We start from the raw sequence: 26,099 nt of genomic DNA, 5'->3' as shown, positions 1-26,099 counted from the left end.
TCATAAAAATTACCCTCAAAAAAAATCCACAAGAAATCGAAGAATTAACTTTCTTTATCACCTTTTAACTATGCTCTAAAAACGAATCTACCTCGTTAAAATAAATGGCTGCTTCTTTACTTCAAAAACTACGGCCCACCGTCATCGAGCCATTACCTGGAGCCACAACTCTGTTTCGAGTGCCACGGAAACCACATTTCGCGAGACGCACAGCAGCTATGGAGATTCTTCTCGAGAGCTTCTCCGTCACCTCATGGCGTTGTCCAAAGAGTGAATTTAATGCTCGGCTCGAGGCAGCGCGAAGGCACCTGCGCATGTCGGCCTATACCCAACGGCGTGTTGTGAGTAGAGTACCTGCCTACGTTTCACCGTATGTATTTAAACATGAGCTCTATTCCGTTCTGTCGATACGGAACGTATCGTACGGAATGTGTGTACGTCCACACGGCCGTGGCCACGCGTGTAGGTGTACGACGAAACGAGTGTACGCGTTTAAATAACGCCGCTACACGACAGGGAGTGGAACCTGTTACCGGATCAGGTAGGCGGATTCGGGTTGGTCCACGGATCGCTCGAGACCTTCCCGTCCTCTTTGAGAAATTATTTCGCGCCGCGTGGGAGGATTCTCCGCGTGGTCCCGCTCTCGTTGTCTCCGTGGAATGCAGATGCTCTTGGTTTTCCGTGTTTCACCCACGGTGTAAGGAGTTTGGACATTTTCAGGGAAAGAAGCGAAAGTGTATTGAGTAGGAATTGATGTTTAGAAAGATACGGAAAGAAGTGGTTTATATATGGAATTGGTGATTTTTCTGGTATTGTTGTTTGGGTAGAGCCCGATCGAAAAGCAAACAAAAGAGGAAGAAAAATATGATAGGAAAAATACGCTACGAATATTAATTAAATACATAGCGCGATTGAATTTAAAAAGTTCGTTCAGGTTTACAAAAAGTGATTTGATTTTGAGTTAGCTTTTACTGATTTATTTAAATCACTGACAAATGCAGTATGCCCTTCGATTGTTCTTCTCATTTCTCATTGTTTTGTATGTTAAGATTGTTGAGAGATCATGACGACACAAAGTCGCCCTATTCTTCCAATACACGCATGACAAACGAATCAAACGTTCTTCCCGAGAGTGAAGTATTCAATTGGAAGAAACGATTTCATTCCCGCTTCCGTGGTGATAGTATCGCGTGACAAGAATCCGGAGGAAGTCGTGTCTTCGCGCGGATCTATCGCAATTCGTTGGCTGGCAAGATCTGCGTTGCCACGTTGAAAATATAAAACAAAGATCGGCCCGGTGAAGCAGTTCAACACGTAAGCAAAAATTATTAACGTGTTCTTTATCATCGCGGTCACGCAGCTCGTTTGGCGACGGGGTTGGGAAAGGCCGTAGGAAAAAAAGCAGGATAAAAGGCGTTAATACACGATCGAACAGCACGCACGCGTCGTGTAGTGTCGTATAATGCGATCTACAAATCATATGGCGATACGTACAGCCGTATTTATTGGCCGGGATATTTTTCTATCGGCTACGGCCAACTGGACCGACTGACTTATTGATACAAGCCGGAGACTCGTTGTCACGCGACTATTTTTCCAGCCTCGACACGATGTTCGGAAGAACGAGTCATTTGTCCAACAAGTTATTGTTGTCGTAGATAATGTACGAGGTTTTCTGTAGAACGTTGGCTGGTTAAACAGCGCGGTGAAATATCTATTTATCGATCAGCGTTAATTGGTATGAATTGCATGATTGTCAGTTGCAAGTAGTTCGCTAAGTCGCTAAGACACGCATAGAAATGAGCTTTGATTAATATTAGAATTGAAAGTAATGATAAAAATTGATAGAATATTGTAAACACTATTTTATTTCATAAATAAGAGATTCCATGAAATTTCATTTTGAAAATTCCATAAAAATGAATATTTCCATGAAACACATTTCGTGAAAAAAATTTCAAGGACCTTGTGTAACCATACGCCTAATACGTAATTGAAGCTAATTGATTATCAAATGATTCTTACGGCTGTAAATTCTCTCTCTCTCTTTCTCTTTACACCCTATTTATCGCAGTCATGTGGTGTAAGGTTAATAAATATCCCAACGAACGCGTTAACGAATATACCAAGTTAATAATTTCACGGTGAAAACAGAACGTCTTTATGAATGACTCTTTTGATATTTTGCAAAGCTAATGGCGCAGTAGATCGTGTTATCATATTCGAAAGAAAAAGTGACAGCCATGAACTTTTACTTGTCCCGCTCTTGGTTATATTTATTGTGAACAGCGTCCACACGTTGATTCTTGTTGAAGTAATTACTTCAAGAAAAACTCAATACCTTTTCTTTTGTATATCCGTGATCTGGAGAACGCGGTTACGAAGAGAATAGAATTTAGTGAACAAATTCAAAATAAGGAGAAGTCCATATTATTGTGCCTTTGAATATAAATTTTGTTTCGGATTACAAGGTCTAGAAACAAAAGAACTATAAGTAGATTTCTATTGCTGTTTCTTGTAAACTTCAGCTAGAGCTACAGACCAAGGTTAGCTTTTTGGTAATGTCCTTTGCTATAAATATATGAACGTGTTCCCTATTCTATTGTATTCTATTGTATTGTAACACTGAGAGAGTGAGGATCTGGATCAGCATACACTATACCTATACTTATTTCAATATATTTTTCTATTATAAATTCATCCACTCGTTCCTCTATCAGTTAACCCTCAACAATTCTGATACTGAGATCTTAAGAATCGAATCAATACTATCCACACAGAACGTAATTATCGCAAGGTTTTTTTCTCGAACCTATGCATCACGTTATAAACCGATGACAAGACGTTGTAATGTTGCGAAACGTGTTTGATTGGTTGCTTGAAGTCTTGAACAAACTGCATTCTGAACAGCTTAATCAGTCGCGCAGCTTATTGTAATCTTATCGGTCTACTAAACTAAATATATTGTACCTGACCAGTGCATATAAAATATATTTATACGAATTATACTCTTGAGATAGATTCAAGAAGATTCAATTTTTATGTTATAATATAAATAATTAATATTCAAGGTGCAATTCAAACATACGTTTAAACTTTCAGCATCCACTTTCACCACTAATTAAATCTTTAATGATAATTTCGTAGCATTTACATAACAGGCATCGAGATTATCATAACGGTTTTCTTAACATCAGACAACGAAAACAAAAAATTGCTGCTCAGTTTTAAATTTATAAATTAAACATTCGATTCACAAGTATATTTCCATGAATATACTCATATGAATATATTCCATATTTCCACGAGTCGATATTTACGCGAGATTTATCCATAAAAATCACTAGGATACTAGACGTTTTTGCTTTACTTTTTACGTGAAATGAGACGCAGGTAGAATGAATGACATCTGATAATAGAAACATTACTTGCAGCATGATCTTAGCAAAAATCTATAATCATACTCTGAATAATTATTGGGATATGCCAATATCAAAACGATCATTCGTTACATACATTTAGCCAAAACAAGTTGCTAGTTAAACCTGCCACATTTCGCGAACTGATTTTTGCCTCAAATTTAGTTCTAACAAAAAAGAAACCACAAAATATGTCATCCAAGGCGTCAAGAAGAGGCTAAATACCGTCAAGGGTCAAAACAACGAAACGTAAACATGTTCTGTATCCACTGAATGAAACTCTACCTTTTTCCAAACAAAGCAAAATTTGCCATGATATTCAGGATAATTATGCAGAGTTTCCGCCCAACAAATTCAGCTATCTCGCGTTGCACCTGCCATTCACGACTGAATCCGCGTTGAATTCGGTTGGCTATGGTCGACCGCCTACGAGGATCCGACTCTGTAGTCTCCGAGATGATTGCTGCTTTTCGCCGCGTATTTCGCTCTATACACGCGGACCGCATTAGCATAACACGATCTAATTGATGCTGGTCGTACCGTGTGCCTTCGCCTCTTGTCGCGAACCACGTCCGACGTTAGTTGCATCGCTAGTGCATAGTGCGCGTGCAGCTGGATATGAGCATGTTCCACACGGAGAATTGCAAACAGCAAGTTATTTGTCGCCGTGGTAACAAATTGGAAAATATCGATGAGAGAAATACTGAAAAATATCGATTCTAGGAACTGGTACGTAGATTATTGCTGTTAAAGGTAACAGCAAGCAGAAAGGAATGTGTAAATATGCTGCTGATGTGGTAACAAATTTAAGAATATTAGAAACAGACAGAAGTATCGAAGATAAAATATAAGATACAGAGGTATCAATAGCGAAGGTAATGACGGTAATAGAAAGGAGAGTATAAGGATATTGCTAGTGTGGTAACTATAGTATAATAGAAATACTAGAAAATAACGATTGTAGGAAGTAGTATACAAAGTTATTGCTGGTAAAAAGGAGTGTATAGTCTTTGCTAACTCAGTCATAAATTGGAGGATATCGATAGAAAAAATGGTGAAAAGTATCGGATATTCGCTATTAGCATAAAATAACATATGGAGCATCACTGGTAGAGATAATGGCAATAAACAGATATTGGTAGTTGAAAATACGTAATAACCGTAAGTACTATTAGTAGAAAACAGTATGTATACATGGATATAGTTGACAATGATTTAAGCGCGGTAGGATAGTAAGTTGATGTAAAGCGTAGAGTCGCGGTGATAGAATGATAGTTTCAAAGGCATTAGAATGAAGTCACTAAATAGGCAAAGTGAAAAGCCAAAGCTAATTTCAACATCATGTAGACACGTATTGTGTGATCAAATATCATTGACGTATTTGTTCAATAGCGAGTACTTGGACGATCTGTTTTAGGTCATTCGTTAGGCATTCACTTTCCAAGAAGGAATGGATCTGTTTTAAAGTTGCTCTTTATGAAATTAATCTCTGAATTCATAAATTCCAAACGAAGCCGAATAATATGTTTTTTCAATTTAGAATCGTACAAGACGACGAGGAGATCTGGTATTTTAATAACGAGATAAATTATGCACGCGCATAACCAATGAGTAGCCGAAGGAACTTGGATAACCGCGTCGCCTTCGTACTAGCGACTAGTAGCGACACGACGGTCGCTAATTTTCAAAGCAGCCTATCCAAAAGCAATCAGAATTTTGAATGACAGGAACATCTCGAGTTAATCGCATCGATGTCATAACTTCCGCCGTTCCACGAGTCCCACGACTCGTTCAAATTAATCGAACCAGTGTACTCTTCTACCCGTCGATATTTGCCATCCTCTAAATCACCGATGCTTCGCAATCACATTTTAGGAACGTCGTAAAATATTATCCTTTTGACAGGAGCGTACACCCGAGGGCTAATAAATCAATCTAATTAATGACCGCGGTCATTGCACCATCCCGGTTTGCTCTCTTTGAGCGATCAAAAAGCTAGATCTATGCTTCTAGCAAATAACGTACATATGGATATTTATTATGTCGTATCTGTTTGCACGTTGACGTCGCTTAAGGAACTATATCATGAACGAGCATCATTAACAAAAGCTTGAATACGATAAAAACATTGGAAAAAGGTGATTTAGAGGAATCTAATGATTTAATGATAGAACGATTGACGGGAGTCTCGATTCAACTAGATACTAGAGATAAATCGTACCGGTTTGACAATGAGCGGCTTTTGCAATTAAAAATATCATGAATCATTTTTCTTTGAGGGAAATGAAAGGAACGGTGAAAGCGACACAGTGTCTATCGACCTAACTATAAATAACGTTGCTTCGGTTGCGGACAGTGAAAATGATTTTCAGTACACGCCGGTTGAAACGAGCGATGCATTTCGTTTTTGCTGCGTCTGGAGTTATAGAAGTTAGAGGAGAGATAGGTTGGCATAGATAGGCGTGACGTGTACCTACCGTTTTTGCAACTACAATGTGGTTCGTTGACGCGCGGAAAGAAATCGTGAAATCCGTGTTTTCATGGAGAAAAGTGAATACTTGTTTTACGGTTGGATTTCATTCGGAGTTTTGTGGACAACGACAAAATGATATTCTATACTTGTTATTGATTCTTATTACGTAGTTTCTGAAATATTTCCTTTCCGTATATCGTAACACTTTTTATTTTATTCGCCTACTAAAATATTTACGACATATTACAAGAAATTTAATATAAATGACGTGTGTTATACAAAAACAATACATATCTATAATTATTTAATTCATGTCTATATTTGTGTTTATTTAAATAAGTATATATAATTATAAGCTGTAGAATATTCACATAAATTTCCGAGCGCAATCGACGTATCATGAATACTGCAACGCCTTTAATTCCAAGAATTCTGTAAGAAGTAACATAAATTTCGATCGTATGAAAGGTAGCGCGTCACTGGTTTACAATTATGATAAGTCGGCATAGAAAGCTTAGCTGCCGCCGTTGTTCCAAACGAAATTCGTAAAAATCGTTGAATTTATCGTTATTGTTGGTGAACACCGTTAGACATTTACCACGTGACAGAAGCAATTGCCAGAGGAAATCAATAGTTTCGAGACGTCATGTCATCGTGATCGAGGTGAAACACACATAAACAACAGCTGCTTCCTAATCTGTAGCTAATCGAAATTGTAAAGAGGAATTGTTGGAATAAATCGGTCCTGCGTTGTAGACACTTTGCCATTGAGCGTGGAATAAATCGTAACCGCTCTCCTGGCTGGTTACGAGTCAAGCAGATCTAGTACGATCGTTGTCAAGTCTCGTTTAATAATTATTCTGCGCATAAACATTGCCTTTCGGCGTCAAATTACCATCCCACGGTATGGTTGCATTTCAGTCGATATGGTGTGACAGTTGATCGTTGATCTGTGTTTCGAAAAAACCTCTTTTGACTGTTTCTTAGCTGGAATTGTAAAATATATCATTATATAGTCAATGTATAGCATTCATAACTTCATTTATGATTTATTCATTCGTTCGTTCATTTATCATACTATTTTTATCATCACAGAGATACATAAATTTCGAATATTTCGAAACGGAAATCTGGCATATAAATAAATCTTTGGGATCTTAAAATTTCTTGGTTGTAACGTCAATGGTCGTTCAAAAGTATACACACATATTTTCTGCCAAGTTTCATATATTCGAGAAACGGAAAGATCTCGATATAGCTTATAACTTACGTTTATAATAAGTAAATGGTACGAAAATGACGAAAAATTGAAAATGGAAATGCTACGAAATAGCATATGTGTACTTGTATAAAACAGCTTTACTTGTAATTCTTTACATTACAACGAATTTCAAAATACCTATATCTTGTAATGACAATTTTAAATCGTATCCCTAGGTGACTATTCGAAAGTCATAATTACAAACTTGTCGGCTGAGAATTTAAGGATTTTTACATACCTGTCCGTCTTCGCGTTAATAAAAACTATTGTCGCATTAACCTCCTAGGAAGAGAGAATGAGGCAACACTATTCGTAGTTTATAATTAATGCCCGCTCTGACGATCATGAAACGTTAATTATGGCGTATACCGTTGACGAATCGGCGGGGTCCCATTTGTATTGCGTTACGAGATGTCCGATTGATAAATTCAAAACTAAAGTCGAGTCACACTTGCCGTTTAACATTGTAACAGCATATTGGATTCGAGTTGTCGTGATTGCGCAATAGATCGTCCGCATATACATATACACGTACGCCGCTCGCTATGGAAACGTTTCAACTGACATTTTCCCTGACTAATGGCGATTGGATCTTTAACAATAACAAACGAAGATGTATCTCCGCGAAGACCCTTTATAACTGCTGTGCGCGACATTTCGATTTGCGATATAAACCTACTCTTCGCGATGACACGAACACGAAGACCATTCAGGTTGTTGTTGCAGTAGAAGAATTATCGCATTTAGGCGTTCCTCAGAGTAGAAATCAAACAATTGAAACTCGTTTGTAACTTGCGAAAAATAAAGTCTTCGGTAGCATACACAACCTAATCGCAGGATCCAATTAAAAGGCAGTTAAAAATCTCCAAAAAAAAAAAAAAAAATTAGTAGATAATTGAGAGCGAAAGAATTTCCACGATGTCGCAGTGGTTAACGATTGCACTCATCCCGATTGCAGTCAGCCGGTCCAGTTGCGCGGCCAATTATCACGAATTAAAAACTCGCGCCTGAACAAGCGTTGAAATCACCAGAGCCGCGACAGGGCGCAGCGTCGAAACAGCGCGCCGGCAAAGGTCCATGTATATCGTATATCAGTGTAACGCTGCTCACGGACACGTTCCAGGCTTATAAAAACTTTTCCCCCTACGTGCAGATGCGGGCGTGCGCGCTCGCGCTCTTCAGCAAGCGTGTACGTGTTCTCGCGCGGGTGTGCGAAACGTGCTGGCCACAGAGCCGCGCTTGTACGATCGGCTCTTGGTCCCGTTAGCTTGAACCCTCTGGACCGGACTCTCGCCTCTTACCACGAGGCCGTGTGCGCGGCTACGTGTCGTGTATACACACGTGCGTGGCCCCGTGTCCACGGCTATGTGTCGCGTATACACGCGTGCATGGTTCTGTATCCACGGCTACGTGTCGTGTATACACGTGTGCGTGGCCCTGTGTCCACGGCCTTCACGCCGCCGCGCCGGAGCGATAAACGGCCGATTCACTCGTCCACTCAAATTAACGGTGAACATCATTGTTGTCGAACGATCGGACCCCGATCTTCCCTCCTTTGCCTCTCGCTTAATCCTTCATCGGTCCCTTTTTCATCGTCGCCGCTCGTATTTGCCGTGCTGTGCTCCGCACCAAGCAAGCCATTAGTGAACGTCGATCGAGGAAATCGTTTATCTTCGCCGGCCTCGTAATTAGAGAATTGGACGGAGATCCGCGCAAGCCTCGGTTCTGCGAATGGCGGACCGAACGAAAACGCGGTCAACGCGGCTGAACCGAGTTTTCGGAGCATCGAGAAAGCGCATACACGCGGCAGAGATTACCGGTCTCGCAGCTGCCTCGACTGAAGGTGATTCGGACGTTGCGTCTTGATGATTGATCGCTGACGCTAATTGCTAAGGACACAGCGTGCACGCGATGGAAGGGCGTAGCCGCGAGTTGTATAGGTTACGATTTTGTACTTTTGACGAGAGTCTGTGAGAGTTGTTTCAGGGAGAGCGATGTTAAGGGTAGGTGTTAAGATGAGAAATTTTTGATGCGCTAAACTTGACTCTAAGCATGTAAGGAATGATATTATTGTTATGAGAGTAAAGAACGTGGGAACTAGGCTGAAGGTCTGCAAAGAGAAAAGATGTTACTTTGAAACGTGAAATGTCTGGTGAAGTACGAGCAAGCTGGAATGTACGATAATTCTGAAGGATCAAGAGTTTGCAGGATATAGATAGTTAGTATATTAGATAAAAATTAAAATCGGAAAGAGAATAATTAATATATATTTTAATGTTACACGAGAATTAGATTAAAAGAGATCTGAGCGGACAATTTATTGTTCTGGGTGAGTTAAGAAACGTTTGGAATTTAACATAGTCGGTTGTTTAAATGGTTTGAAGTTCAGCTCAAACTTTAGGCTGTTTGAAATTTCGTTTCGCACGACCATATTCCAATTAAAGTAATTGCATTAACCTGCACGACACGACGTCAATGATGCACGCTTCGTTATGTTATGTAATGAGCCGTAGAGAATTATTAATTGAAGTAGGTTGGAAATGCTGGAATCCAGATAATTCTCGAGGTTGCAGTAATTTAAAGTACCATGTGGCACGATAGTCACGTCGCGTCATTTAGTTCTTTAAAGGCGGAGTTCTTTAAATCAAAGGCACGACCAAATCTATAAAGTCTTTCGATAATGGAATTGCGTGACTTACATATGTGTACTTCAATTTTACCGACGATTTAAAAAATCACTTTATATATACGTATTTGTACGCACGCAAAGTTCCTTTCATTCCAAACATTAATATCGTCGTGTTTGCTTAAATAACTGCGAGTAATATACTTTACAAAAACGAGCACGTTACTCAAACCACGTAAATTAAACGACGCGCATCAAGATAGAGGCCGCGTTTAAACACACTGATCGTTTAGGTATCGTAGACACCATGGATTGTGTGCAAGATTGTTATTTATCGCTGCTCGTGCTTTTTATTATCGATTGGCAACGGTGCTCTCGTGTTCACGCTCAGTTTTGCGCGATTATTTGCAAAGATCGACGCAACCCTAACGTAGCGTGTTAAATCTTCCGGTAATTCATATTCGTTTAAAGTTTAAATGGAAGAGTCTACTCGGAAACTCTGTCTTTCCCGCGTTAAAGCCGACTTCGCGCGAGTCCAATAAAGGAATCGGAATGTCGTGTACGCAAATAGGTTAAGCACTCGTAGACAAGTGTGTAAACATCGGTCACATGGAAAACGTACGTTCACCGCCATCGATTAGAACACATGTAGTAGCAAGGATGTTAATGGGCAAACTGCGTAAAACGACAAATGTGCTGTATCGTATCGATTTTACTCGCAAAAATGTGCCAATTTTCATTTACGCTCGTATTCGAGATAGAATATGATATGCGTTCAAACTAAAATTGTCACGCGATAAGATGAACTTAGCGCATTGTAGGTAAAATACCCGATAAAAGGCTGGAAATGTTGCGATTTAGATTATACATTCTTGGAAATAAGGTTACAAACTATTTGAAAGTTATACCTTAATTTTCAAATAGAATAGTGGAATAATTTAAGTAAGTAAAATTATTAAATTTTGCATTTCAGAGAGCATAACAATTTCCATCGTAATTACTTTGATTGAAGTACGTTTCAGAAGTATTAACTTATAAAGTATACTGATGAGGCTTTAATGAAACAGGGGTAAAATTTAATAATGAGAGTATCGCGAAGGGCAATCTTGCGGTTGTAATAAGCCATTACTCTTCCTATCAATTTTTTTGCGCGTAATACAGTTACCAATAAAAAGAAGAAGCAAAAAACGTCCGATGGATCAACTGAAAATCAATTCGAACTGACCATCGTTTCTACAAATCGTCGGTCGTTTCTACTATTGTTTAACAGAAAACCTATCTCAACCGCGTCATGTATAGTTGTTTGGTAAAGAAGTAATTTGAGCTTGGAGAATTGACTCCCTTCCCACGAGTGTCGATGCTACTTTCTACGTGACTTAGAGCCCTCAAAATTTCAGTGGTCGCAATCAACGATGTGTCGGAATTCCATACCTAAATGTTTCTAATTATTCTAACTATGTTTAACTGTTGCTTCAAACAAAATTACCAAGCATCCCTTTATCGAATACCATCGTCATTAACACGAACAAATCCTTGAAAAAATATCCTAATCCTCTAAATTCTTTTCCTATCGAATGTAAAAGGAAGGTACAACTAAATCGAAGATCGAGAGCTCTTTTTTACTATTTTCTTGAACGTATCGTAGAAATCTATAAAATTCGACAGATTTTAGACGTTACAACTATGCTGTCAAAATTACGCTATTACTTTTCATCGTTTCTGATTTTTCATACAAAAATTCGAAATATACGCGTTAATTTGGAAATTCGAAAACGTTTCCGACGTAGAGATTGGAAAGTTTCATATAATCGATATCTGGAGTTACTTTCGGAGGCGCGATACGACGCGAAATCGACGTTCTCCTTGACCGTGGCTGATCCGTTAAGGTAACGCAAGGAAAGGTGCGGTAACACGAGGTAAGATAAGGGCGTCATGCGTTGGTTACCGTTGGGTGGCGCTGGATGGTCCGCTTGGAATGTCGTTTAGCGACTTCCCTCTCCCACCATCGTCATCCAGAGCTCTTTCTTCGACTCCTCTCTCGGCTTCGTCTTCTCTTCGTTCGACTTGTACGTGCCTTTCATACCCGAACACTGCCGCGTATCTTTATACACGACGATTGTAATCGTTGAAGTACCTTCGGTCGCTACCCTCGATCAGGAAACAGCAGGTTTGCGGTAACCATGTGTTCTATTTTATGGATTCAGCATTTGATTCAGCGAATGTATTCGATGCCATTAAAAATTGTTATTAATCTATTTTGAAATTTCAAAACATCGAAGGATCGTAGGGATATTCTAAAGTGTTTTCGATTATTAAAGTGCACACAGTACTAAAGATTCGGTATACTTTCACATAGCTGATGAAATTTTTCATACTATTAACCGTGCTTTGCGGAAACTCGTGCTAAAGCAACATTCGCGTAACGCTTATTACGATATTCTGCCATTAACATAGACTAACTATTTTGATAATGTAATTGTACAAGATAATAAGGAATACGCGAATTACGTGAACATTGAAAGAAAAACACAAAAATTCACGGCACACGTAAAGCCATTGCACAATTTATTCGGAGTTAATGGTGGCATGAAACGGCGAATCATCGAATATCGTAGCTGAATGAACGACTAAATAACACGTTCCTTGAACGAACCAGCTGTAACCATTCCGAACTAATCCACGGCGTAACAGTGGCAATTACTGCTTTTGCGTAAGTAACGGACTGAAGATTACCGATGATTACCACCTCGGCTATTTCTTTATCGACAGCTCACTCTCACGCTACTTCTTCCCATAACACACATATCCGATGGCCGGCTTTCGAAAAAAACGTATTTTTAGGATTCGTCCACGTATCTTGCTAACTCTGCCACGTACCAACAGTGCGATAAATAACGGAGAAGTATGTATTTACAAGGAGGATTAACGTTCTAGCGTGGGTTAACGTGAGTACAGTTATAAATCGATTCACGGATGATGAATTTACCTGGAGGATTAGATACTTTCGTGAAAAAAAAAACAACAGCCATCTCGTGTCAATGCAAATTGTTCTATGTATACCTTCAGGTTTCATACAGTTTTCGAGGGAAAAACCTGGTATTAAGTGTAAATTTAAATCGATAAATAATTTTTTCTCTAATCGTGTCATAGATTATAACACCAGTTATGGCAGAGAAGAGGTACTTGAGTCTTCGTAGAATCGCTTAAGGATTCAAGCATTGTAAGGTGCGTAATTCTGAAAGTCAACTGCGACGAATTTGACTACTTTCTAAATTTTAAATGGCCGCCTTTCGTTGTTCCGTTGGAAGGCCGGAATACACGGCGCTAAATCACTTTCTAATCTGCAGTGGAAACAGATGTTCATCGTCCGACGAATTGGTAATCGGTGTATTGAAATTACATGGACGGAAATAGCATTACGTGTAATTTCATAATGTCACAGAGGCCCTGAAGATGATGAACAACGTTTGTCCGAATAAAAAGAGGCTATAAACATCTAGCGATTAACTAACAACATTGAAAATTACAATAATTAGATATTTCTTGTTTTTAATCGCGCCTCGTTCGTTTCTTATAAAACCGTATAATAAAGAACTGACGTAAGTGTGACCAAATTAAATTAACTGTCAAATAATCGAGCAAATCAAACAAAATTGAAAAAGAAATACCCTTAGGAGGGACGTGAGATCATCCGACTTTTTTTCAAATGGAACTATCAAATAGGACTGTTGAAATCGTATAAATTCCACGCTAAAACTAGCGATTTAATACACCTGATGATGCGATTAGAGAAGCACGACTGCATCTATCGAGAAATTTTCTCGGAAGTGTAGCTATCGGATCGTAGCCTCGAATGGAATCGATCATGCAAAGTCCACAAAGCACAATAGCAACGAGCAAACTATTCCGTTTGTTACTTGTGATAGATAATAATAATAAATAAATTACGACATGGGTAGAATATGCAAGAATTAAAAATCGTTTGAACTGTCAACAATATTTTTGTAATTTATTATATAAGGTGTATTTCTCCAAATAGTTCTCCTTTTTTTATATTTAAAACGTTTACGTTTATATGAAATCTAAAGTCGTACTGACATAAAAGAAGATTAACTTTTTTGTATTCTTCCTCGTCCTTCTTTAGAAATTAATATTACTAACATAGAAATAAGTTTCACAGTTTCACCAACTGCGTTAATTCGCGTTAATTCCGAGCAAACAAACATCGAAGCAAACATACTATCAAGAGCCATGCTCTGTAACAAGTTGCATTGGTTGCGTATCGCGAGTCCGCAAACAAATCGGTTGATCGTTTAACGCGATCGGGTAATCGGTGCGCTTTGCGGCAGCGTTAATTCCGTTGGCCGAGCAGGCTTTACGATTCCATTTGGTTTACCGATTTCACGACCGCAGACCGCAGTTTCCACTGATGGACAACGTTGAACGAAATTGAAAAATACTCGATAGAAACCTAGCAGGACAAATTAGTTGCCGATGCCTCAATAAATTCTTGTTGCATCGAATGACAACACGATGCGTGATTGGTAGCCTGCGGCTTCCTTCCTAGAAGGAACTCCTACCGTGTTTCTTCTTTCATGATCGTTTTTTCAATCGTCTCTGTTATTTTCTGTATATGCATAGATATAACATGGACTCTAAAAGGAAAGGCACGATTAATCAGCTGTTCGGAAACCGATTATCAGCGTCAATTTGACTACTGATCGAAACGAAATCGAATTCCCTAATTCGCATTTAGTAGGAGTAAGAATCGTGTCGAGTGGTTATCACGTTTCTCGCGTCGAACACCATTAATCAAGAAGCTCTCGGTCGCGATTTTCGTGCGGCTGACGCGAGCATCGTCGACAAGTTGAGCGTATCTCAACGTGGATCTTAAAGGATTTTATTTCGAGAAAGCTGAATTATTGAATTTACTTTTGGTTAATGAGAAATGATCAGTGCGCGGATAGATAGATCTCTTCGGAGATTTCGGTTGTTTGTTTTAGCGAATATGAGTTGTCGATGGAGTACCGTTACGATGGTACTTTTGATGAATCGTCGACTGAGATGCTTTAAATCGGACATCAAATTTTCCCTATCGTTTTAAGTTGATTAAATAATGAGTTTATTGTGTAGTTTATACGAATCTCGTAGTATACTACGAAACTAAAAATGTGAATTAATGAAATAACAAACTGGTCTCTAAAGATACTCGAAAAATGATGTAAATCTTCAATCCTGACATTCCAATATCTTTAAAAACTATAAGTACTTAATTCGAACATTCTAATATTCCTCAAAGTCGCACTGAAGAATCTGAAATTCTCTAAATACCATTCAAATTACAACAAGACTCAAATCTGTAGGCTAAAAGCTTCAAATTCCCTAAATTATACAAATACCTAATCCCAACATTCCAATATTTTTAAAAATCGTAAGTACGCAACCTTGACGTTCTAATGTTTTTAAACATAAGATTTAACTGCATCTAACAGTTTTAAACAAAATGGTTGGTAGTGCGATCGAGTCCTTGTTCTTTGGGCTATCTCTGCCCCTGACTTACGTGCCAACTGTATTCAGGTGTCGACTGTGTCTTTTCACGACGACGCGACGCTTCTCTCGTTGCAGTCGTGAATGGCGTTCTGTGGCGTAATTACGTGGCAGAATTTACACCGGCATAAATTACGGACCGCGAGTCGACGACCTATAACGCTGGCCGTTTTCACCTTGCGCGAATTAATTGCGGCTCCCGGCATGAATGAGCGTTGACGGAAAAGCGGCTGGAGACGTACCGGGGACCCATTTCTGGCCGCCGTTTAATTAATACGTTCACCTCCCGCGGTGAGGAGCCGAATACGATAACGAATCTCCCCGTTATCGGGTGTCACGATCTAGTCTCTTGTAGCAATAAATATCTTTTATACAATATATCACGATATATCCAAGACGACCGTGATTCGATAAGAGCGACATTACAATTTGAATGTCACTGTTAAGCGTAATTATCAACGTATGTTTGAATTTCATCAAGGGATTAATCTGCATTGGGAATTGGAATCTTTATTCTAATAAAGAAACCGTCCGAGTTTTATAGATTGTATTGCGGAAGTTTCTACGGTGAAATAGTGCATTCTCGTTTCGTTTAAAATTAGATAATTTACATAGTAAATTTGAAAGTAATGGTCTATAATTTTATTATATCAATTAAGAATTCCCCTTAATTCGTTACTTCGAGTTAACGATGTTTCCTTATTATACATAATAAATACCTAATGAGAATATCATTTATTTCAAACGAAGTGAATCTGAAATAAAAATATCCTCCTGGAGTATCCTTATAATCCATGTGAACACGAAATAGCTTGAATTTTAGCTGGTTTTTAATAAAACCCGGTTTTGTGAAGGGAGAACAGGAAATTCGCTTCTATTTTTCAAAAGGAATACTTATATGATTTAGCATCGTTTCATTCAATCAGAAAGCGTTAGATCAATTATTAATGTACTATGAACACAAAAGTTTTGATAGAGAGAATCTTCCTGTTGCTTCGTCGCTGTGCGAATCTAATTATGTACTCCGATGTTGCTTAATCATTTTTCTGTATCCCTACTGGCAACAAGAATTTTATGATTTAAAATGTGAATCCTCTATTTATATATATATATATAACGTTCCGTTACTAGTTGATTAACTTGTCTATAATATGATGTATTACTTTTTGTCATAGATGTCCAAATGTTCTCCCGTCGAAACGATGAAATATTACTATTGTTCGTGTCAAACTAGAAATACCTTGCTTTTCATAAAGCAAATGAAATACTTTTCGTAACTCAAAATCACGTCACTCTTACAACGACTAAGGGAACAAGTTCAACAGGGGTTAAAAACTTGCATGCCAAAGTTCTGAGCTCTGGTTAGACCGCGTAGAGGGTCCCGTGTCGATCGGGGAGTGCCGACTCACGTGGTTCGTAGCGTCGTTGGTAGCGTCGCGCGAGGCCGCGAGGTATCTCTCCTATTCGTTCGGTCATGGGACGTCCCCTCGTGGATCGTAGCCGCTCGATCGTCTGGTGGGGCAGCTCTAGGAGTAGTTGCACGTGGTGGCGCGTATCCTCGGGCGAAATTTCGGTCGTCGTCTGTACGCGTGCACAAACGAGAGTCTCTCTCCTTTCCGTTCTCCTATCCTTGGCGCTCGTAGGCCAGAGGTCTGGTAGGGCAGAGTTCTTAAGGCGGCGATGGTGGTGGCGGTGGTGGTGGTGCACAGCTGCCGACGACGACGCCCGTGTCGCTGGTGGTGGTGGCTGCCGGTGGTGGTATAGTAGTAGTAGTAGTAGTAGCTCTCGGTAAGAGCACATCGTACCACCTCCCATTTCGTCCTCTCGTCGTGCTGGCACACGGCTCTTAGCTATACTTTCGTACGGCGAGCCGTCGTCCCCGTCGTTCAGTCGGTCGGCCGCAACACGACGCTCGATCAGCCGATCAGCTGTTCTCTTTCGCATCGGCTCGCCTTCATCCGACAAAAGCCTACGAACGACGGAACTTTTGACTTTTCTCTCGCGGTCTTTCGGTATCTTTCGCCTTCTGGCTCTCTGCTCGCGTTTTCTGACTTCTCCCCGCGGCGTGGTGCCTGCAAGGACTCGACGTCTGTTGGAGCAACGACGAGGTGGTCGAATGCGTTCACGCGACCCTCGAAATTGATGCGCGAACGATCCTCGAAAAGCGACCATGCACGAGCTCGCGCGTGTCCGCTCACTCGTTCCGCTTGCGACGGGCAACGATTCTTGGCTGGAGGCTGATGCCTTTGATGCGATGATTGGTTGGTAAATTCGCGGCCAAGGGTGCCTGGTTTTGCTTGTTTCTCTCGTGAAACCATAGAAATGATATTTAACGTTACTTATCATTCGATCAAGCTATCTTTGCTTTTTCTTCTGAATCTACAATTTACTCTCGAACATTAAAATACTTTTCGAGCAATGAAGGGAACGCAGTTGCACTCGGTGCCCTACAGTTTAAATCTTTTGTAACAGTATCGCTTTTCGATGAAACGAGAAACTTAGTTGTTACCCTATTGGTTGAAGGAGACCACCATAGTGAACCATCACAGTGCACAGTGTGTTTAAAAAACGACAATCGTCGCGAAGTGGTGCACAGATGACAACGAATCGTGATTGTGTGATGTGCAGGAGGAAATAGTGCTCGAAAGTGATTATCGCGAGCGATCTAGCGATTGTAACGGATCTGGCACTGGAACCGACAAACTGGAGATCCTAGGGATGTTCCCGCCGCGAACGGAAGCGCCGACAGCGGACAAGCTGGCGCTCTGTTACGCGCCGCACGTTGACATGACCACGGTGATCGAGGTCGAGGTGCGTTTTCGTTGAAAATCCTATGATTTTCTGTGCTCGATTCATTCTTAATATCGAATGCATACCTTTAATGATCTGAAGCAGATGAAATTTATGCAAGCACTGATTTTTCTAAGATAGTTCCGTCATCTAGCGATTTTGGATGGAGATTATTTTATTAATAGTGTTTTCGATGCGATAACCAAGTGCAATTATTCGTGTTTATAACAGATGAAATTTAAACGTTTGCGAGGAAAAAAGCTAGTGTAATTATGTAGATTATAAAAGCGTAGCGACGATAGCAATCAATTTTGCGATTAATCATCTATTTATCTATGAAAAGATACAAATTATATCCAATTTCGTTACTCGAAGAGAAGCAAGTTGTTTGAGCAGAGTTTCTTCGAAGCATTATTCATGCACTGATCACGCTTGAGTAATGTATTAAAAATATATGAAAACATAATTCACCATTAACTCGAATTTGCACGAAACTGCATCGTAGAATATATTTCAATCAGCTTCAATCTCGATAAAACGTAAAGAGTAATTCATACTATAACGTAGTTCACAATCACCATCGTAAAACAAATATTTTTCTTACGATCCAATCGATATTAGTAGAATCAATCGTGAAATTTAGTAATGAAAACAGATACTTGTATTAGACTTTTGAGCAATTGAATCTCAAACTCTTTCCATATATCTATCGCCTACGATCTTCAAGTTAATACTCTCCATGATACGTGATCCTATGATAGTTGGTAGAAATAAAACTTTCACTGCGCAATAAAAATACTCGTAGCCGTAATCGTCGAACAAGTAGGCGTAGCAGAAAATCAAAGTGTTAAAGATTAGGTACTATTTCTATCTAGTTAAATCTTCTAATATAAATAATTTTTTCATTCACATTTAGAATTCTATCAAAGTATTTCATAAAACGTGTTGACGTTCTATAATGAATTTCTTTTGGCTTGTAAAAAGGAAATTATCATAAATATCAGTTTCATTATTTTGACAATGAAAATGAAACTAAATTAGTGACAATGGAATAGTATAATTGCATAATATATATATTATTCAGGTTACCTACCGCTATCGAAGGTTAAGAACGATACAGTAAATAAAAAAATGTTGGAGAGTTCTCACAAACGTTCAACACGGTTAATTTCTTTTCTAGTTATTTATTCGTAATCTACGATCTGTCGATTTCGACACGGGGCCGACTTATTGGTTATTAATTGTCTACATGTCATATGTGGCAAGAAGGACGATTTCTCCCGACCTTATCAATAGCGATCTCAGCTGGAAAGTTCGGCTATGCGTCTTGTGAAATGAATCGGTCGTTTGCAGGTTGCTCTCCAGCCGAAATTTTATGCGTGTATCGTGTCAGATCGTTTTGATCGAGCTTGTTATTAAACGATCGTCGTCTTTTTTTTGCGCCACGATCTATGTAGTTCCTGACTTCTTACATTACTTTCTTCGCTTCGATCAATCTTCTACAGCCTTATGTCGGTATCGAACCAATACTAAAATGATTTTTACGCTTTCAAAGGACACGATTCGGCGAATAACCGGCATTCGAGTTAATTATTCAGCGAGGAAGTTGAATCCACGAGATTACTTGGAAACAGACAGTAACTGGAATATTATTGTTGCGACTATTTCTTTAAAATTTATTGGTATCGTCGTATTTTTCTAGCCTTGTAATTACTGTCTCTTCCGCAGCTCCACGAGAAACGGTTCCCGCATTTGCCTATTTGATCCTTCTATCTTGTATAATGTCTGTATAATACCGTGCTTGTAAATTCGATTCACTATCCGACTGCAACTTTTACGTTTCTTTAAATCATTTCTCCGTGTGCGATCGCGTTTACGTATATTCTTTCCGAATACGCGAAACGTCGCATCCAATTTTGGATTAAGCTATCCTGCACGACGAACAGTTTGTTGTACACGCTGTCCGCAGATAATTCTCAAGGAAATGGAAATATGTACGACGAATATAAAGCCGTAACGATAATAATCCTCTTGGATTCACGACAACAATACGAATCGAAACGTTCTCTCGATGATCTTATTTAAATGGGAAAATTTAACTGTCCGATATATTCAAATCAGATGTTTAACTACGTAAGAAATTGATGACGCGTGTCCGTTTGGAACGTGGACCAGACACGTGAAAGTCAAACCTATAATGGTCGAGTAACAAACATTATTGCAAATTGAAATACGCCTTAATGGGGCTCCGTTTGGCATCGAAGATGAAACGGTACTTGTGCACGGGTTCGTAACGACGCGGCTCGTTAAACGACGACAAATATTTCGTACGGAATAAAACGAGGTACAACGGTCTGTTGCAATGACCCAGGCCCTGTCTACCCGCCATAGATTTCGAAATAACGATTTGGAAAGCGACTTGGAAAGCGACAAAGCTGAATTTTGTCTCATTAAACGTCGGTATCGGGCAGATTAGGCCAGATTATGGTATTTGGCCAAGTGAGAGTTCCCTTTTATAACGGGTCGTTCCACTCAATTTTCGACCTACCATCGTTAAATTCCGTTACGAACAGTTTTCTCGATAATCGAATTCTTCCTACTGTTGGGTCGCGATCCATACCTCACCCTGCATGGATAGTATGCTTATCAAATACTTTATCTGTAACGTTCGAAAGTCTTTCTTGAAAAATGTTCTTAGGGATGAAATTAGCGAAGAGATCAAATGTTATACCGCTTGTTGTCTTTCGGTTTGGTTTGGTGATACCACAGCTTTGAAATGTTCGAAGTCAAAATATTATTTAAGAGTATACTAATATATATTTCTGACGACTTTATGTCTGAACAAGTCTTCACAAAGTTTCTAATCAATAGCGTATAATCATCGTGTAGATGAACGTACACTACCATTAAGTAAAATTCATCTCATTCACGAGTGGCATTCGCTTTTAAATTGCCTTATATAATTAGAATCGACAAGTGACATCCAAATGGACCGTCGTGTGAATAGGAAAAAAGGTACACGCGTTGGCCCTTCGTTGCTTATAGAGATGTTCGAGATCGTATCACCAGAACAGAAACCTAATGGCTTGCACCGGTATAATGTCTATAGAAAGCCTTTCTGCCGATATTCAGATACATCACAGATCGATACTATCTACCTGAATAATATCGCGTAATCGTTCCATCGAAAGATCACGTGGACCAGATTGGGTTCCGTTTTCATCGAGCGAAAAATTTTGGAATCCGTGCAAAAGCGTCGTAATTTTGGAAATAACGAACGTGGATTCTGTTTGTGCATTGTCCGGTCGTATGATTCGAATTTTGAGTTTTGATTTTGAAAATACATTACCTGTGTTCTAGCGAAAAACGAAATTTCGTAATGTTAAAAAAAAATTAGTTTAAAGATAAGCGAATAGAGTTTTTATTAAACGCTTAGTTTGCTAATACTTGTGGAATTTTCAAAATATTTAGTTACTGATTTGTAAACTATAAATATATTTTTGATTATCCTAGGTCTATCAATAATCACATAATAATATTTCCTTTCATTTCGTTTCAACCAATTATGCAGACTGAAAAGTACATTTGTACATACAGTTCGCTATATTTTCAAAGGTGAAACATGCTTAATCACAGCTCAGCAATTTGCTTCGATGATCTTGCGATTTGTGACTGATATTTCATGCAGTCGATAGTTCGTAGAGATTCTGATATGCCTAGCTTTTAACACGAAGATGTTTATCGAAATTTTGTAACAGCGTTGAACAGAAATTAGAAAGATGTATTCGAAGAAAATATCGGAAACGACTATATCTAAAATAATTGAAAATTGATAATCAGTCCCAAACAATAATTATTTACTCGTAAAATTCCTAAGCCCACTTAATGCCAATGTAAAGTGATTATAGAAGATTTATGAACTTTCTATAACAACGTTCGAACACTGTAATTTTATCCTTTTCTACGACGTACCGGAAGCTTCTGTCTCTCAATTCTGAAGTAATTCTTCTGAACGTGTTAATTTTAGTGGAAGCATACTTTTATAAGAAAGGAAGACTATTCAAATGCACGATAGAAACCAATTTTACTGAATTTTTATCGAATATGTTAAGTAGGTTGTTTCTTAATCGAAAACGTCTTTAGATACGCAATTAAAACGTAAAAAGTAAGCGAATTAATTTTAGCTCAATCTATAATTTAGGTCTTTACGATATAAGTATGACATAGTATATTTTACATGTAGATGTTACATTGTAAAGCATGGAGTTTCTGGGTAAATAAATTGTCACGTCAGAAATATAAATTATCTGACCAGTTAAGTTATCTTAATCATTTAGTTTGGTAATTAATCTTATTGGACCATCGAAAATTGCAATGTCAGAGTACAAGACAACAAATTTAATTTAATTAAACTAAAAACTTACTCCTCATACACACACATACACGCACACACACACACGAAGAATTACGAAACGTTTATAAAAGCGGCCTCGTCGCATGCTCTTTCATGTTTTAAAAATTGATACATTTTATTCACCTGCCACTGTCCAAAGAATTTCAAATAAACTTTCTTATTCGTGTCATCCGTTATAGTTTGATGCAGGATAAATTATCGAAAATTGCACGACCGAATGAAGGAAATCGCTATCGATTTATGAGTGCCTGAAAGAAGCGACGTTCATGATCAAGCGACAAGTTTTCCTCGTGGTCGCTTATCACTCCTAATAACACTTTATCGCGTTATCGAGAGCTTGGTGGTCGGTGTCGCTCGTTTAACTCTCATATGATTTCCTGAAGAAAGATATATACCACGCCTATATTCCGTCCCCAAGTTATTTTCGTTACGTTATGTGCCAAAAGATTTGTATAGTATTTATTCGCATTTATGTTCACCACCTTCGAGAAATAAGCGCCACTGTTCCATATACCCGTCGTTTATAGTAATGGCAGACCTCCAACGCCGCTGACATGATTTTTTTTTCTTTTCTTCTCTCTCGATACCAGCGCACATTAGTCACCGCAATTACTGGTGGCCAGCAATTTTTTAATAGCGGCGAAAGTTACGGTCGACGACGAACGTGAATGTGTGTCGAAGAACGCGCGTATCTCTGCTCGCTTTTATTATGGTTATTACTTTTTATTCCCTGCGTTTCTTTTTCTTTTGATGTGCCCCTATATATGACGTTGTTGGAAACAATTGAACTTGCTCACGAGAGAAAATTTTAATCCTTTAAGCGCTACTACATAAATCAGTCCGTCTAACCACAAACAAATTGCAGCTGGTGTTTGAACGGATTTTTAGTTAAGGGATTAAAATTTAAAAATGCGATGGAGAATGATAACAGCGTAAACTGAGTGAATTATAGAAAAACCGTACGAGTAAGCTACGAAAAGAGTAAAATGTCTGAGCTCTACCATAAGATATTCCAAAATACTTTTTACGACAGCAAGTATCTAACATATTTTGTAATATATATATATATATATATTAATGAATGAATTTTTCTGTGAACAGGACCGATTAACTGGTCACGGGGGTATTTCCTCGCTGGGCGGTGGAAATTCTTCGCCGTATTCCGGCGCCCATCACCACGGTCACAGAGGCAATGGAAACGGCAGTGGGATGCCCCATCACGGGGGCGCATCGTTGCCTACCGCCTCCGACTTTCAACCACCGTACTTTCCACCCCCGTTCCCTTCGCATCATCATGCGCCGGCGAGCCCTCAACATCCGGGTCTTGGCCAGCCACAACATCTCGATTACCTCGTCGGCGATCCATACACGCAGACGCTCAACACGTTGCATCAACATCACTATAATCACTTGAGTGCCGCTGTCACGGCTGGCCAGAGGAGTGGTGATCTCAGGAGGGACGCAGAGGGCATTCATGTGGTGAGTAATCGCTTCGATGAGTTATTAGTAGGTTTTAACCCTTTCGTCCCTGAAGTCAACCACAGTCGTCAATCAGTTCAGCTTACAAGTATAAATCTGTTTATTATTAGGAGTGTTTTGATCGATTTTAAGACGTTTATAACGTGAAAGAAATACGAAGCATCTCCAGAACGAAATAAAAATTAAGTTAGATCGTAAGATTAGGTCCAATCTCGCATCGTGTGCAAACGATAGATATAACATTGTTGAAATTTTCCATTAATAATATTTTACGATTCAACGTATTTATGTTTTCACTAGGAAGATAACACGCTCTTGTATATTGCATCATTAAAATATGAATATCTAAGTATGCTGAATCGCGTAGCGTGATCGGTAGAAAATTGCAGCGATGTTTCATCGTTCGTCCTCATCGAATCATAATTGCAATAATTCACTGTATCAGAATACGTAGTGAGTACCGAGAAAAACTGTCTTTAGTTTATTGTGTTTCAAAATGTTTGCGAGATAAAATTTTATTTCAAATACACGCGTAACTATTTTCTATAGTAAAGACTATAATTACATTACATTAACAGATTACTAATGTATGTGCATATATACATTCTGAAACTTTATCGCTTTCCCATCATCGCATTTGTTATGATCCTACGGTAGTGTACGGTAAATGCCATTTGCCGTATATAGTTATGGTAATTAATATCTTTGTCCTATTAAAAAATGAAAGACTTATACCATCGTAGAAAATCGACGTCGGAATTAAATATTCGCATTAATTCTTAAACGACCAGATATTACGTATATCTTAAAATTGTCTATTAATTATTTATATTTAATTAACATTTTTCTCAATTTAGCGATTTATCTCAGTCTGTATCGAGTAAATATTCATAAACATTATCTTCGTCAATTAAATATACTACAGATTTTTTAGGTGCTAGTGTTTTACTATATAAACTTTCAAAACTTGCCTATCGCTTCTCACATTCTATAACAACAAAAACACCGTTTATATGAGTTTCACTTATACGAACGAAATTATAGTTAGTGTTTGATTAAATGAATTCTTGCTGGTTAAATCTATTTGTCTGAACGTGAATTCCTACTACAATGTATGGATGAAAAATCATAAGGCGTAGAAACTTCTATTACATAAATTACATATCTGTCTGCTAACAAGTCCATATAAATGGATTTCCACTATATACAAATAAGAATAGGACAAATATAATAGAAACAGAAGTTCCAAGACCCAATGTAACCATACCCTGCATCAAATTAAACACCACTTATTAACTGTAATAATTGCCGAAACAATAGTACACTAATCATCGATAAAACAAAATCTATTTCGAAGTAAACTGATAAACGATGATTCTGAAACGCGTTCGTGTTCTCGCGGAAACACGGTCGTTTGGTCGTCAAGATCATCCTGGGGGTTTGCGCGTAAAATCGAAGCGCGCGAAGATCCGGTCACGTGCACGTCCGGCTAGCTCATTAGAAAAGGTACGCGGCGTGTTATTTGTAGGATGGGCCGCTGGCGGTTGAACAGCAGGGGGATGCGTAATAATGGCCGGCTATCGATCTATTAGACGTATCGCGACCAATAAGTCGGCCCGTGACATCGGTGATTACGATCGTTGATCCCACGAAGAGCACGCGAGGAGTCGAGACGCGCGACATTTGCATTTGCCACGGTTATGCGTGCCTGTCCTCGCTCCGATGGGTGGGATAGCCTGGTCAGGTATTAACGTAACTCGAAAGAAACGATCGACTCTCGGCCAGTCAGAAGAACCGGCCAGCAGGAAGTCGAGGATCAACGTAACGTTTTGTTCCCGATTAGTTGGATTTTTCTGGTTTACGGATGGATCGTGTGGTTTCTTGCCTGTTTTCAATCGTCTCTCTCCGCTTCACCGTCTAACCGTCGCACGTTGAATACGCAGAGAACAGCTCCATGTTAAGTATACCCGCAGCGGGCTTTTTGTTTAAAGAAGTGCGAGAGTATTGTTTGTTCTAGCGGGAATCGTAAGTACGTGGACGAGTGTGGCTTAGTTGTGGCATAGTCGCGGTCTTCCTGGGTAGACGCGGTC

At 39.1% G+C, this 26,099-nt stretch overlaps 1 protein-coding gene across 5 annotated transcripts in view; it reads left to right on the top strand.

Moving 5' to 3' along the window:
- LOC126868415 (transcription factor AP-2-epsilon) overlaps positions 1–26,099 on the top strand; it is a 201,251-nt gene that overhangs the window by 132,051 nt on the left and 43,101 nt on the right. For 4 of the 5 annotated variants that reach the window (XM_050623797.1, XM_050623798.1, XM_050623795.1 and 1 more), the window contains one exon: positions 23,632–24,009. In XM_050623797.1, coding sequence (XP_050479754.1) covers positions 23,632–24,009 — 378 coding nt within the window. Of the gene's footprint in view, positions 1–17,110; positions 18,138–23,631; positions 24,010–26,099 lie in introns of those variants that run through there. The other variant, XM_050623796.1, reaches the window with a different exon arrangement.

This window comes from Bombus huntii, chromosome 8, assembly GCF_024542735.1.
Source record: "Bombus huntii isolate Logan2020A chromosome 8, iyBomHunt1.1, whole genome shotgun sequence".
NCBI classification, from domain to species: domain Eukaryota; kingdom Metazoa; phylum Arthropoda; class Insecta; order Hymenoptera; family Apidae; genus Bombus; species Bombus huntii.
Note: the sequence above shows the minus strand (reverse complement) of the source record. Positions and strands in the feature narration are given on the sequence as shown.